The 13,733-nt window shown below is 44.5% G+C and overlaps 3 protein-coding genes across 4 annotated transcripts; 2 read left to right on the top strand and 1 right to left on the bottom strand.

Annotated features, from left to right (window-relative positions):
* Positions 1–3: 3 nt before the first annotated feature.
* Positions 4–3,498, bottom strand: LOC133162341 (SUZ domain-containing protein 1-like). The gene is made up of 4 exons (XM_061291469.1): positions 3,195–3,498; positions 2,406–2,455; positions 2,069–2,329; positions 4–1,988 (listed from the first exon to the last, which is right to left on the bottom strand). Exons 1-4 carry the CDS (start codon positions 3,243–3,245, stop codon positions 1,880–1,882), a joined length of 471 nt encoding a protein of 156 aa, XP_061147453.1. The 5' UTR covers positions 3,246–3,498; the 3' UTR covers positions 4–1,879.
* Positions 3,499–3,792: 294 nt separating this feature from the next.
* Positions 3,793–8,561, top strand: fbxo42 (F-box protein 42). 2 transcript variants are annotated; one of them, XM_061291423.1, is made up of 10 exons: positions 3,793–4,893; positions 5,342–5,621; positions 5,707–5,823; positions 5,913–6,047; positions 6,113–6,266; positions 6,337–6,447; positions 6,557–6,653; positions 6,733–6,789; positions 6,873–6,989; positions 7,072–8,561. In XM_061291423.1, exons 1-10 carry the CDS (start codon positions 4,795–4,797, stop codon positions 8,113–8,115), a joined length of 2,211 nt encoding a protein of 736 aa, XP_061147407.1. In that variant the 5' UTR covers positions 3,793–4,794; the 3' UTR covers positions 8,116–8,561. The 2 variants fall into 2 exon arrangements, with proteins under 2 accessions (XP_061147407.1, XP_061147408.1); XM_061291424.1 differs by having other exon boundaries at positions 3,799–4,408.
* Positions 8,562–8,911: 350 nt separating this feature from the next.
* On the top strand, positions 8,912–12,331 carry slc25a34 (solute carrier family 25 member 34). The gene is made up of 6 exons (XM_061291446.1): positions 8,912–9,203; positions 9,869–10,504; positions 11,000–11,065; positions 11,236–11,388; positions 11,470–11,607; positions 11,680–12,331. Exons 2-6 carry the CDS (start codon positions 10,088–10,090, stop codon positions 11,866–11,868), a joined length of 963 nt encoding a protein of 320 aa, XP_061147430.1. The 5' UTR covers positions 8,912–9,203; positions 9,869–10,087; the 3' UTR covers positions 11,869–12,331.
* Positions 12,332–13,733: the final 1,402 nt, after the last annotated feature.

Here is a 13,733-nt window from a genome sequence, read left to right as displayed (position 1 = left end):
ACATTTTATTTTATGGTAGGTTTATTAAAGGGATTTTTTTCCATCAGTTTTCAGAATTCCAAATATGACATCAAGTAAGCTTCACACTATACGGATGCTGTGATAGAACTGAGCTTCATGAGCTCAAATAGTCACACGATGTTTCTGACAATTGCCAAGAGTGTGAGCACCACTTTCAAATTTCAGTTTTATTAATTGGCTTCCCCTTTCAAATCTGATTTTTTTTAGGAATTTATCAGGGATATCCAAATTTGTGCCTTATTTAAAGCATTTAAATGCAGGCAAGCAAGAGTACCAAATAAATGGCATTGCATCATACTATTCAGCGGTTTGAAAATATATATGCTACCCTGAGTTTCGTGATAGCAATAGAGCTTTAGTAGTAGCATCTGCTACTACTAACCTTTGTGACCTTTCCCAGGTTTAATGTGACTGCTGCCTGTCATTTAGAAACCTAGTGAGAGCAATGCATACAGAAAGAGGCCATGCCATTCACAGGCAGAACAGAGAAAATATCAAAATAGACACAAACTCTATCTAGCACATAACAGATTTCTCCTACATGACATTTGTGAAAAGATTTTCTCTCAACCTAAATAAATTCTAAGCGAGGTAATAATCAAACTGAAAGGTGTTGTATTTCTAATGTCCATCAAGGGAGACTGAGAAAATGTAGGGACAAATTTGACATTTTGACTTAACAAATTGTTTTGCCATTTCAGTATGAAGTTGTTTTTAGATTTGTGATATTTATTTCATGAATCGTTCTCTCATTTGTGTAAAACAGAAGAGTGGATTTTTTTTTTTTTTTTTTTTACAATGGTTTAGAATACAAAACGTATGATTTTATTTCATTTCTTTTAAAAGTAAATTATAGAGTACTTCACACAACTTGTTTTCCCCCCCCCTATTTTCTTAAAACGTATGCGACATTCATAAGTGCAATAAGCACTAGATGAATAAGCAAATTTGTCATTGAGGATTTAAGGCATAAATGGGTCAACCGTTTAAAAAACAATGCTTTGCATGGCAAGTTAGACTGTTTAAAGTCTCTACAATTTCATGTGGCAGTTCTTGTGTTTAATTGAACTCTACTATAATCTAATAAATTTCTTGACAAAAAAAAACTGCGAAACAAAAACAGGATGCAATTCAAAGAAAACAGCCCACTTCAACACTGACAATGACTGAAAACTAAATGAAGAAAAACATTTGTTATTGCTTGAATAATGAAACCTTTGAATATTTTATCTGCCTGACCATTGGGCAGTCGCCACCACACTATTGTGCGTGGACAGCTCCTTTGCACCCCTTGTGTGTTAAAACACAAAAAGCAACGTGCGTGACTTCAGGGGGACACCAGGTTGACGTTCTAGTGCCTCATATCGTACTAATTTAAATCAAATACTTAACCGCCTGAACCCGTCTTATCGGAAGGCATGACCTGCTCAACTTCCCATGAAAAGGCCAGCTCATTCGTTTCCAGGGGTTGTTCCGAGACTTACTGAATTCACCCAGAAGTGCCCGACCCGGCCATCCCGGCCATCCCGGCACTCGCCTGCGAACGAGTTAAGCGTCAAAGGGCACCTCACGGTATAGCAAAGTATCACAGTGTTTAGGGATGTTAAGCAAAAGCCTCCTTCTGGCGTAGAACAGACAAGGATGTGGCTATTCTCTGCCAGCCCCTTCTATTGCTCCACGTAGGGAAAAGACAAAGGCAGATGATGGCAAAGACCATGCCAGTTAAGTTGGGTAGAGAGCGGGTGGACCAGCGCATTGTTTATCTTTGTGTTTCAAATGGTCACACACCACTCTGCTCATAATACCGCACACACTGCTCTTGGGAACACGTTTGACCTTAACAGCAGGAGGATCTGGTTTATCTGCCGAGTCGGAAGCCTGAGGTACCGTCAGGCCCGGTAGGCTGGCGGATCGCGTGATTGTTGGGACGAACTGGTTCTGGTTGCTGTGCAGCCATACGTACTGGCCTGGAGAAATGTAGAAAGCCAAATTACTCATTTAGAGCAGAACCAATATGTCAGGGGTTTTATTTGCTCAAAAGTCATACCTCTCTTGGCCTGGATTGTCTTGAGGTGTCTCATCAGATGAAGCACTACCCAGAATCCTCCGACGAGCCTCCGCGTACTCCGCTTCTCGCTGTGCCAAAGACTTCATCTGCTGGGAAGGCCGAGACGATGATGCAGGATTTCCCGCAGTACCGTTATTTGACGGGCGCTTTAAAATTCTAATTTGTGGTGGTGGCGCTGCAGGAAGAGATTCGTCCTGGATTACAATGGCAGTTCTCACAGGTGAACTTGAAGTGGGCTTCCTGCACAGATAAAGTTTCCCAAGAAACAATATTATTATTTTGTATCCATTTCAAATACTTTCCATAAATTACTTACTTTGCCTGCTGGTTTATTTTCAACTTTGCCTCAAGTCTTCTCTCTATTTCCTGAAAACATAAGAGTACAACCAAGCTGTGATTTATTTAACTGTGACTAATGCAATGCATCCAATAAGGACCTAAGAGTTTTGTCATATATGAACTCGTGTGCAATGCAAAATTTTTGACATGTTATTTTGTATTGACGCCTGTTTGGTGAGAGAACTATCATTTTCATATTAGTGGAGAGGACTCCTGAGGCAAGGGGGTACACAACGTTAACAGGAGGCATCCATCTTGGATTTCCGATTTAACGGAATCACGGAAGTGACGTCGTTCCTAGTTTCCGTGGTAAATCGAACCGAGACCCATGACATGAATTATAAATTTATTCCAACACTACGAACACATATGGACGTTTACAATCAAAATCGTTAATAGTAACGAAGGCTTTTAAGACTGAAGTTGTCGTGACTAATTAATAGCCACACGACTATGACGTTCCATTGCAGTGTGCCCTGGCCCTTATTTGTGCAAAGAGCGGCTCTAAACTATTTCTTTACGCACAAACCAAATTAAACTGAAAACCATACACCAAGGAAAATAACAAATGTGCTGGGAAATGACAGTTCCTTTTGGCCAATGTAGTCGCTCGACATCGAGGCCTGTTGGGCAATCATAGGCTAGTTATTTACAATGAACAAAATTTAATCGATATCAAATAAAGTACCCGAACGCTGCCGATCACCGGAACGTAAGAGATCGACACAAAAATTGGAGTAAAGGTTGCCCTATCTGCGTTTCTTACCCCGCTGTCTGCCGCTTCTTCCCAGCTCTCCGCAACCTCTTCATCCTCCATTTTAACAGCCCACAAACGCCCAGCTTTGGCTCCTCAACCCCAGCTAACTGCGACTTCCCATCCGCGCAATGTGTGGCTCCGGGGCGGGTAAGGTTAAGTAAAAACGTCTGCTCGCTTCACTCGAAATCTGCTCGAAATTTTCGACGATGTTAGGAAAGAAACTGACTACACAGGACTGCCAACCTTTTCATTAGCCCAGCTATCGACCTACCCTTCCTGGTTACAGTGGTGCCTCAGCTCATACTTATGTTTGGCGTCACGTCCACTCGGCATCTTCCAAGCACCTCTCACACTTAAATCTCCACAAATGTGATTGCTAAGACATTGGAGATCGATCGCATTTATTTGTTACACATAAAGCAAAGATTGTACTCAACTTTGTGAACACAAGGGTGAGTGAGTGTGTATTTTTTTTATTAAAGGTTAGTTTCATTCTGATTCTTTATTTAAAATGACTTGCAGTCAAATACAGCATCATGCAAGGGGTTACGGACACGAATTTGTAAGGGTTACTCCAGTTTGTTCATTTTATCAACAGGCACTGGTGAAAATACTACTCGAAACCTTTTTTTTTTTTTTTTTACCTGATGACCAAATAACCAACGGCTTTGAACGCAACATCCCAGGAATAGCAACTGCACCCTACAGTGTACTCCGCCCGCATAATCCAGTCTTTTTATAAACCCGGACCGAAATTACTGTACCCCACTGAGACTGTGTGTAGCAGATGAAATTTATTTTGGGATAAATTCCTGCCTAAGTATTTAAGGCCATAACTAACAATAAAAAGAACGATGTAATCTTAGTCTATAAATAGTTTTTTCGTTTAAAATGTTGGGTCAATTTTCTATTCTGTGCAACCAGAATGCAAACACACTTTCCTAAGGAAAACTTGTGTTTTTATTTTTATTTTTGGTACCATACTGTCTGTTCCCTTGTCTGCCTCTGACCGCCCAGGCGGGGGACCCACCCAGCCAATGGGGCAGTCCAGAGGCTGTTGGCGCTGCCGGAGTGTCGCTGTACGCTCGGTGTACTTCGGAGGACGCCGTTGGTAGATGGAAGATGGCTACCGCTCGGAGGCTGCTGAGGACACGCCGGAGCTGATACCCGGGAACGAGGCGACCTTTAAAACACAGTCACGGAAGAGCACGTCTTAAACGGCGGTACTGTTGACGCTCTCGCGGCAAAAAAGGCCTGAAAGTGACAGCGTCATTGACAAAAAAGCCGACTATAAAATGTGTCCGCCGGACCAGCTAGTTAGCGCCCAGATTCTGTTGAAGCTAACGTTAGCGCAGATTATCAGCAGTACACAAGGAAGTCAGCACCCGTTTACTCGTATCACCGAGACTGTTGAGTAGTTGGAACATTGTACCATGAAGTGGTTTGAAGGTTTATATCAATTTGTTGGTTGTGCATTGAATGAAAACGCTGTGGTACCCTTCGCTAACCAAACAGTCCTAGGCGTTAGCCCAGATGCTAGTGTTAAGTTAGCCAGCTGTAGTGAGTGTTGTTAGCATTAACACCCCGAGAGACCGTTAAAACACGAGATATGAAAGGCACTCTTGTAAATACTGCTTTTGAACGTCCCCAGCAGTCATCGACCCTCCCAAAAAAAGGAGTACTACAACATTTCTGTTATGTTGTGATGGTAAAGTAGTTTGTTGTTGCTAACGAGATAGTGGAAAGGATGTGTGTTTGGGGAACACACATCACAAACAACAAAATTTAAACCTGCACTGTTTCAACGGGCACAGTTTAAGTCACCGGCTTGTTCATTTGAATGCACTTTAATACTCTACCACTACAAAGTACAAATAGTATACCTGATTTATTTCCAGTGCTAACCTCAGTATTAGAACTGCAAGTGTTGCACATCTGCTGTCGTGTCCATAAATAATTGAAGTGCCACTATTAAAATTAAAGCCGGACGTCTGCAGTTAAAGTGCTTCTTGTTCGTTTCATTACAAATCCATTGTGGTGGTGTGTAGAGCCAGAACTGTGTTGACCTCTTAATATCTATGGACCAGGCTTTACTTTGGGTCCTTTAATGAACATCACGCACATGTATCACCATCATCTCTTCCTTGTCCCAACAGACCATAATGTCCCAAACAACCAACCATGATGACAGATGCTTTGTTGCCATGGACACAGAGGACGACGGCGCCGACCCCGCTGGAATAATAGAGGCCCTCGAATCAAAGATGGGGTCCTATCGGGAAGAAGGGAACATAGATTCTTGTGCCAAAGCTGGAGGGAGAACCATGATGGAGCTGCCAGAAGAAGTCCTTGAATACATCCTGTCCTTCCTGTCGCCTTACCAGGAGCACAAAACAGCTGCACTTGTATGCAAGCAGTGGTATCGCCTCATCAAAGGTAAGTGATTTTTATTTTAATAACACAGCCGACGAGGAAGACTGGTTAAATATTAAAGGGGCTTCTTTTGCAAATATTTTTTTAGGTGTCGCTTATCAGTGTTATCATGGTTTCATGAGAGCTGTCCAGGAGGGAAACATTCAGTGGGAAAGTCGAACATACCCGTATCCAGGAACGCCAATCACTCAGCGCTTTTCACACAGTCAGTATACTTCCTTTTAAGTACACTGTAAAATGTTGAAATTCTTTTGTGCACTTTCTGTTTCAAGTCTCTTTAAATATTCTTGGCAGGTGCATGTTACTATGACTCCAACCAGTCCATGTATGTGTTCGGGGGCTGCACCCAGAGTAGCTGCAATGCTGCCTTTAATGATTTATGGAGACTGGACCTGAACAGCAAGGAATGGATTCGCCCGCTAGCTTCAGGTAAGACAGTGGAAAGAATAGAAAAGTGGGTCCATGTGATGTTTTCAATGTTCTTTTCTCTCCAGGCTCATATCCATCTCCAAAAGCTGGAGCAACTCTGGTGATGCATAAAGATCTATTAGTGCTGTTTGGAGGCTGGACTAGACCAAGTCCTTACCCGTTGCACCAACCTGAGAGATTTTTCGATGAAATCCACACCTACTCCCCTTCAAAGAATTGGTGAGTGGGAAGAAATGGACTGTTTTTAAACAATCTGTATTTATTTACATGTGCAATCCTTCTATGTCAGGTGGAACTGCATTGTGACAACACAAGGACCGCCGCCCATGGCCGGCCACTCTTCATCTGTTATTGGAAATGTCATGGTGGTGTTTGGAGGCTCATTAGGAGCACGGCAAATGTATGATTCTCATCCTGGGTTTATTTATGCATTGTATTAAACAAAGCGTATGATTTACATATTTTTACGCCTCATTGTATGGCTGTTAACTTGTGTGTGTGCTCAACAGGAGTAATGAGGTATGGGTTTTGGACCTGGAACAATGGTCCTGGTCCAAACCACCCATAGCTGGTCCGTGCCCACACCCACGAGGTGGCCAGTCACAGGTAGAAAAACCAGAACCAAATTATTCTGTTTTTTAATTATTGTCGGCAAAGCATCTCTGATTTGATGATTTCCTGACAGATTGTGATTGATGATCACACGCTGCTTATCTTGGGAGGTTGTGGAGGCCCCAATGCTGTAAGTGTATTTGAGTCGCCAGTTTGCCACTTGTCTCAGCAGCCTTGCCCATGCAGTTACCTGAGTGTTACCGTGTGTTAAAGCTCCTCAAGGATGCCTGGCTGCTTCATATAGAAGCACCCGCGTGGAGGTGGCAGCAGCTGCAGGTGGCGAACGAGGACCACGGTGCCCCGGAGCTTTGGTGTCACCCAGCTTGCAGAGTAATTCTCGCGAATGAATGGCAATTGATTGAAATCCTAAATGAACAATGTCCTGATGTGTGTCGTTCAACTCTCCCTCAAGGTGGGCCAGTGTGTGGTGGTCTTCTCACAGGCCCCTTCGGGCCGGGCACCACTCAGCCCAAGTCTTAACTCTCGGCCCTCCCCCATAAGTGCCATACCCTCCCCACTGGGCCCGGAACCGCCTTCTTTGCGCTCTCAGTCCCCTGTGCGGAGCGGGGCGGCCGGCGTCGTTCTGGGAGCTGTCGAAGAGGCTCCCTGCGTTAACGGCCGATGGGGCACGCTGAGGCCCCGACCCTCAGCCCGAGGAAGTGCCAGAGATGGCAGCCCATCCTCTTCCCAGCAGCCGTCTCCTTCACAATGTCCCGACAGCCCGCCTCTAGCTCCCCATCCGCCGTTATTGAATGGCTCCTCCCCGTCGCCGCGGACCAGTCCTGCTCAGGCTGCATCTCCGCCCCTTCGTACCCATCCGCCTGCTTCTACAGACTACAGCTGGGAGGCCGCACACCATCCCGAAGTGCCCAGCACTAACGGCCTGCACACACCTCCCACGGGTTCCCCGCGTACTCCACCGGGAGCCGTGTCCCCTTCTGCCTTACGACGAGGCCTGGAGGCAGTGGAAAATACATCTTCCTTATCTTTACCGTCTTCGTTATCGTCGCCTTCCTTTCAAACGCAGGGAGCTTCTCCTGGAGGAATTGGTGGAGCGGTTCCCCCCGGTACTCCCCCGTCATCCTCCTCCAGCCCCCCGCAGGCTGCCGGAGCAGACGGACACCCTATCCCGCCGATTGCCCGGCGCCTGGGCCATCATCCGCCCCAGAGTCTGAACGTAGGTAAACCTCTGTATCAGTCGGTCTGCATCAATTGCAAGCCAATGCAGATGTACGTGTTGGATGTGTCGCGCGCCAAAACCGCTGGCACCGTGGCTTGGAGAGTTTATGGAAACGGGACCCCTGCTGCAGTTACGGGGCCACCGGAGACCAGCCTGCACACTGTGGTGCAGGGCAGGGGGGAGCTTATTATTTTTGGAGGCCTCATGGACAAGAAACAGAATGTGAAGTACTACCCTAAGACAAACGCCTTGTACTTTGTCCGTGCAAAGAGGTAATAATGGAGCTTGACGCCAGGGTTGGGATTTTAGGGGTTCAGCCCATGACCCACACAAGGGAACTGACACGCAAGGCCTTTTTCTGTAGGAAGGACTATTGGGGAATCTAGATGTTCCGCTTCACAATTTACTTCCTCCTGGCTTCTGCAAAACGAATTATCTTAGCCACACCGAATAAAACCGTGACTGCCAAGACATTAGCTCCTGTAAGGCTGATCAACCAGACCATAACATTTCCGCTTCTGTCGTCTTCTGAACTCTTAAAGGATGTTATTGACAGAAACATGACGACTACCTTGCTTTTGGTATCACTCTTTAAGCCTGCAATGTTTACATTGACAATTGTATGTGTGAGTGTGTGTATGTGTATGCGCGTGTTAATGCACGGTGGTGGTTAAAAGTTGTGAGAGATGTGGCACTGTACTATAAACATAGTAAAACAGAAAGGCCTCCATGAATCTATTTGTTCTGTTAATGCTGTGCTTGACTTACAGAATCATCATAACTGGTGATCAATCATTTTAAGCTTATATTATTGTATCCTTGTCAAAGTACGCCCTCTATCGGCTCCAGAAAATAGCGACACCATTACCAGTAAGCATGCGTACATAGTTTTTTTAATGGTATATTACGTTGGTGGATTTTGTTCAGTACAGTTTGACTCTTAGAAACTGCCCGTATTTTCTATTTATAAATTTCATCACAATACAAAATTGCAACCCTTGATGATCACACTTGTTTGCGCAATCTTGACCTTGAGTCAGCACCAATTGTGCTGCCCGTATTCACCCGAGATCTTCCACCGTGTCCAGTCCCCCAGTCTCGCCATCGTTCACCTTTTACCCACACAGCTCCCACCGGGGAGACCATGCAAGACACTTGATTGGTGGAGATTTGTACAGTGGTGAGGTGGCAGACTGAGCCGCGTCCCTATTGGCTGCGGCCTTGCAGCTGGGCGGAGTCACTGACAATGAGTATGAGCACATGTTTACATTGGGAGAGCGAAGAATGGAGCCGAATGCGAAATCAAAACACTCGACCAAGTGAGACTGAAGTCAGCACTGCGAAGACCGGGGGTACTCTATCACGTGAGTGTCATTCACCCATCTGTTTGTTTGCTAGTTAACCCAGCATTACAATTGTGTCACTGCTAGTGCCAAATCTTGCTTTAAATGAATGCACTCGTCAAAAAGTATTCAGATAATAAACTTGCATGCATTGCATAAAATTGGATTTACTCTTGAAGCATGACAACTTTCTGCAGCAATGACGTATTTAGTGTCGATTGTTTGCTAGTTTGAATGACTTACCACATGAGCAAAATTATTAGAACTAGACTAGAAATAGGACTTATTTGTAAATAGTTGTTTTGCAAGTGTGCAAGCAACTAAAACTTTCTTTCCACTCAACATGAAAAATATATCCATGTAACACACACTGAATCATTTAATCCAGAGGTGTGAGGTTCAGGAAACGTCACCATTTTGTGTCAAATCACATTTTTTGTTTCTTGCTAAAACATGTACAAAGTTTACAAAATGTCTTCATTTTTATAACAGTGTGTGCATGTCACAGAACCTCTTTAATTTAAAACCTAGTAGGTCCATCAATCTGTGTTTGGAATAATATGAGGAGGAGGTTATCCATTTATAAGGATTTGCAGTTGTAACTAACGGCTCTCCGAAGGGAAACAATGACAATATGGCCCATGACAATGCATTTTATATTAAAAGCAAACACTCTCCTGTTGCAGATGACACCTCTCTTAATAGAAGACAAGGAAGCCGTTTACAAAGAGGAGGAGCATGTGACCGGTTGACAACATTTCTTTCTGGCTTCCATGTTCCAATCAAGCAGCTTCCTGATGAAGACGGCTGTTATCTCAAAGGGCAAAGTGTAACTCTCTCCTCTGAGACATGACAATTGTTCTTCTGCAGATTTCCTAACAGAAGTTTAGTAGCCTTCTCGCATTATGGCATCCACAGTGGCACCTGTGCCTCCTGCCGTGTTGACCCCCTCGCCTCCCCCATCTCTGGACTTTGCCCTGGGTGCCTTGGCCTGCTGCGCAGCTTGTGTCTTCACCAACCCTTTAGAAGTGGTCAAGACTCGTCTGCAGCTTCAGGGAGAGCTTCGTGCACGGGGTACCTATCAGAGGCACTACCGCGGGGTCCTCCAGGCCCTTTGGATGGTGGGCCGTACGGACGGACTCCGGGGTCTTCAGAAGGGGCTCTCTGTCGGCTTGGTCTACCAGGGGTTGATGAACGGCGTGAGGCTGGGTTGCTATTCCTACTGTGAAGCTCTGGGTATCACGTCGTACCATGGAGGAAGTGTCCTATCAGGAGCGGGCGCCGGGGCTCTTGGGGCATTCGTTGCCTCTCCTGCCTACCTGGTAAGCGAAGAAACTTTCTTTTCCTGCTCGCTCACTGTGCTGCTGTGCATTAAATTGAAACTTTAAGATGACATACGTTTTTCAGCAAATTCCTGCTGAATGGCCAAATCAATGAATCATGTGCAAACTATGATAGCAGAAAAGGTTCATTTGTTTGGACATCGCAGTCCTGGAATTACTGAGCATGATGTTGTTCTTCCCTACTTGCCGGTCATGAGGGTTTAGCACTGTCATGGAAAGGCAATATTGTGTGATGACATGTTGCCGCTGTATATTTATCGACTTTATATATAGCCTGCACATTGTGTCAACCCTTCCTCTGCCCTAGTTTACAAGATTTGTAGAGCATATGTAATGCAAAGCCAACGAAATCTGACTGACGTTATCTGTGTGTGCAGTGGATGCAAAAAGTCTACCCCCCCCCCCGCTCAAATCCCAAGCCTTTGCTATATCAAAAAATGAGAACGAAATAAAAATGTTTTCCTCCATTTGTAGGTGAAGACACATCTGCAGGCTCAAACTGTAGAAGCCATAGCAGTGGGCCATCAGCATAACCATGTGGTACGACACGCACAGATTTGCCCGTTTGTTTACTGCTAGCTTGATGCTAACACATCATGGGAAACGCTATAGTTGGGCTAATGTATCATATCTATGTGGTGGTGTTACAATGCTTAAAACATTGGATTTTTTAAAACAAACTAATGAGTGACTTTTTCCTTTCATTCCAGGGAGTATCTGATGCTTTTGTTACTATCTATAGAAAAGAAGGTTTAATTGGACTGTGGAGAGGTGTGAATGGGGCCGTGCCTCGCGTCATGGTTGGTTCAGCTGCACAACTAGCAACCTTCACCTCGGCCAAGGAGTGGGTGTTACATTCCCAGGTACAGTAGCCGCCGCTATAAACAGCTGCCATTTTCCGACGCAACAGGTGCAAACCTTTACCATTTTTCCCTCCCTTGCAGTGGTTCAGTCCTGGATCCAACTGGCTTGTGGCTTTAATCGCAGCTAGCATCAGCGGGGTCGCCGTGGCCATCACCATGACACCCTTTGATGTCATTAGTACGCGGCTCTACAACCAACCAGTGGATGATTTTCACAGGGTAGGTTCAAGGTTTGACCTTTATAGGATATTGATTCTGAATATATAAACTTTGTTTGGTTTTCCCTCTTAGGGCCGTCTCTACAATGGCTTTTTCGATTGTATGCTGAAGGTGTGCAAAGCTGAAGGCCTGCTCGGTCTGTACAAAGGCATGGGGCCGGTATTTCTCCGCTTGGCTCCACACACAGTTCTCAGCATGCTATTTTGGGATCTGATGAGGCAACAAGCAATGAAAAACAGACACACACAAGGACAGGCCTGAATGCACTCAAGTACACGCAGCAAATGTTGCAAGATGATTTTTTTTTTTTTTTTTACTATTAACGAGAACAAACATCCCATGAAGGATGGTAAGAAGGATTAACATAAACTACTTGACCAACAATGAACACATGCTGCTCAGACAAGAAGCTCCTGTCAAGTTTTTGAAGTGTGTTTTGAAACCATCTTAATGGTAATCAATGACAAGACATACTATATTTATTTTCCACTTAACAGGGACTTACCTCAGGTCTAATATGATTTAATTTGATTATACATTTAGAACATTTGCTATGCATGTGCTGATTGGAGTATAAATAATTTTGGACATGGAACTTTTTCACAAAATGTAAAAAAAAAATCACCTTACTGTGCTGCTGTTACCAATTAGATTGTTGATCTTTTCTACAAATATCCAATGAATGCCTTTTTAACAACTGTAAATAATAAATTAATTACATTCATCATGTTTCTTTGTTGAAAACAAAAATTGCACAATGTATATCAAATATTTCGTGTGACACAATCTGAATCTGCCTGATTGATATTCACAGTCTCTGAGGGGATTTTCAACCTGTTTCATCAAGCAGCGATTACACTGACAATCCTCGTCAAATCACTTTTGACCTTTGGAACTCCGTATCAGTGGTGTTCACAATGAACAGCAGCCACCGGGGAGATCCATTTAATCTTTAGCCAGAGGCTTGGCTTACAGGAATCCTCCATAACCAGGCGTGGAGTTTGTCAGACTAAATGTCACTGTTATAGCGTAAATAATCCACAAGGAAAACAGAAACATGTTTTTTCCCTTTTCTTTGATCCTGGAGATCCTTCCTACTGAATCCAATCCAGTTGACTGCTTTTTTCAAGGTGAGTTAATACTTAGGGACTTGTGGGTAAATTATGACACTCAATGTTTGATTTACTTGTGTGTGTGTGTGTGTGTTGTTTTCAAGGCATCGTAGCTGCATGCGGAATAACAGTGCTGTGCAGCCTGATGAGAGTGTACTACTTCACTGAAATGTGCAGGTGAGCTTTTTGCAATAGAAATAGTTTAGTAATGTACATCAGGGATGTCCAAACTTTTGCAGCCTGTCGTCTGTATTTAGCGGCCTGCTAAAAGGAATAACTGACATGTATGGACGGCCTCTTTCAATGCCGCTATTGTACTACTTACTTTCTACACTGGGTGGCAAGGCAGGAGAACAGAAGAGAAAATGTCTCATTCACTTCCTTGTTTTCCACCAATCAGATATCATTTGTTACTTCAGAATAAATTAAGCACTGATGGCTTCACGTCTGACTGATAAATGAAATAGAATTGATACAGTGTCTTTCGGGATAAAGTATACAACAACAAAAAATGATGGGGAAAAAAAATGTGGACACCCTTGCTGTCCTTGGTTAGAGGCCGCAAAGTTATCTTCAACATCTTTCTGAGCAGTGATTCTGAAACAGAGAGCAAGGAGACGACGCCATCATCAAAAAGGCCGCTCAGCACAAATTGGAGAACATTTGTCCATTTCTGGGCTTTGACTGGCCTCCTCTCTTTGGTTGGCCCTCGAGTTTCTTCGCTGATAGTGCTGGAATTTTCCCTCCGAGCCGTCTCTGCCTGGATATCAGCTCGACTGGTGAGTCAAGACAGAGAAGCAGATATCATATTCTCGGTCAAGCCCGATCGCTGATGTGCTTCCCCCCCCCCCCTAGGATTCTAGTGGCAGAGGCCTAGGACTGGTCCAAAGCCACTTTTCCCTTGGTTGCGGCATCACCTGTACTCTCTCCTTTCTCCATCAGGGAGCGCCACACAGCTCCCTAAGCTTGTTCCTGGCCGCCGCCTTCAGTTGGGCCCTGGCAAGCTTTTGTAAC

The sequence above is a fragment of the Syngnathus typhle genome, linkage group LG11 (assembly GCF_033458585.1).
Source record: "Syngnathus typhle isolate RoL2023-S1 ecotype Sweden linkage group LG11, RoL_Styp_1.0, whole genome shotgun sequence".
Classification (NCBI taxonomy): Eukaryota; Metazoa; Chordata; class Actinopteri; order Syngnathiformes; family Syngnathidae; genus Syngnathus; species Syngnathus typhle.
This window is presented reverse-complemented; position numbering and strand designations above follow the sequence as displayed.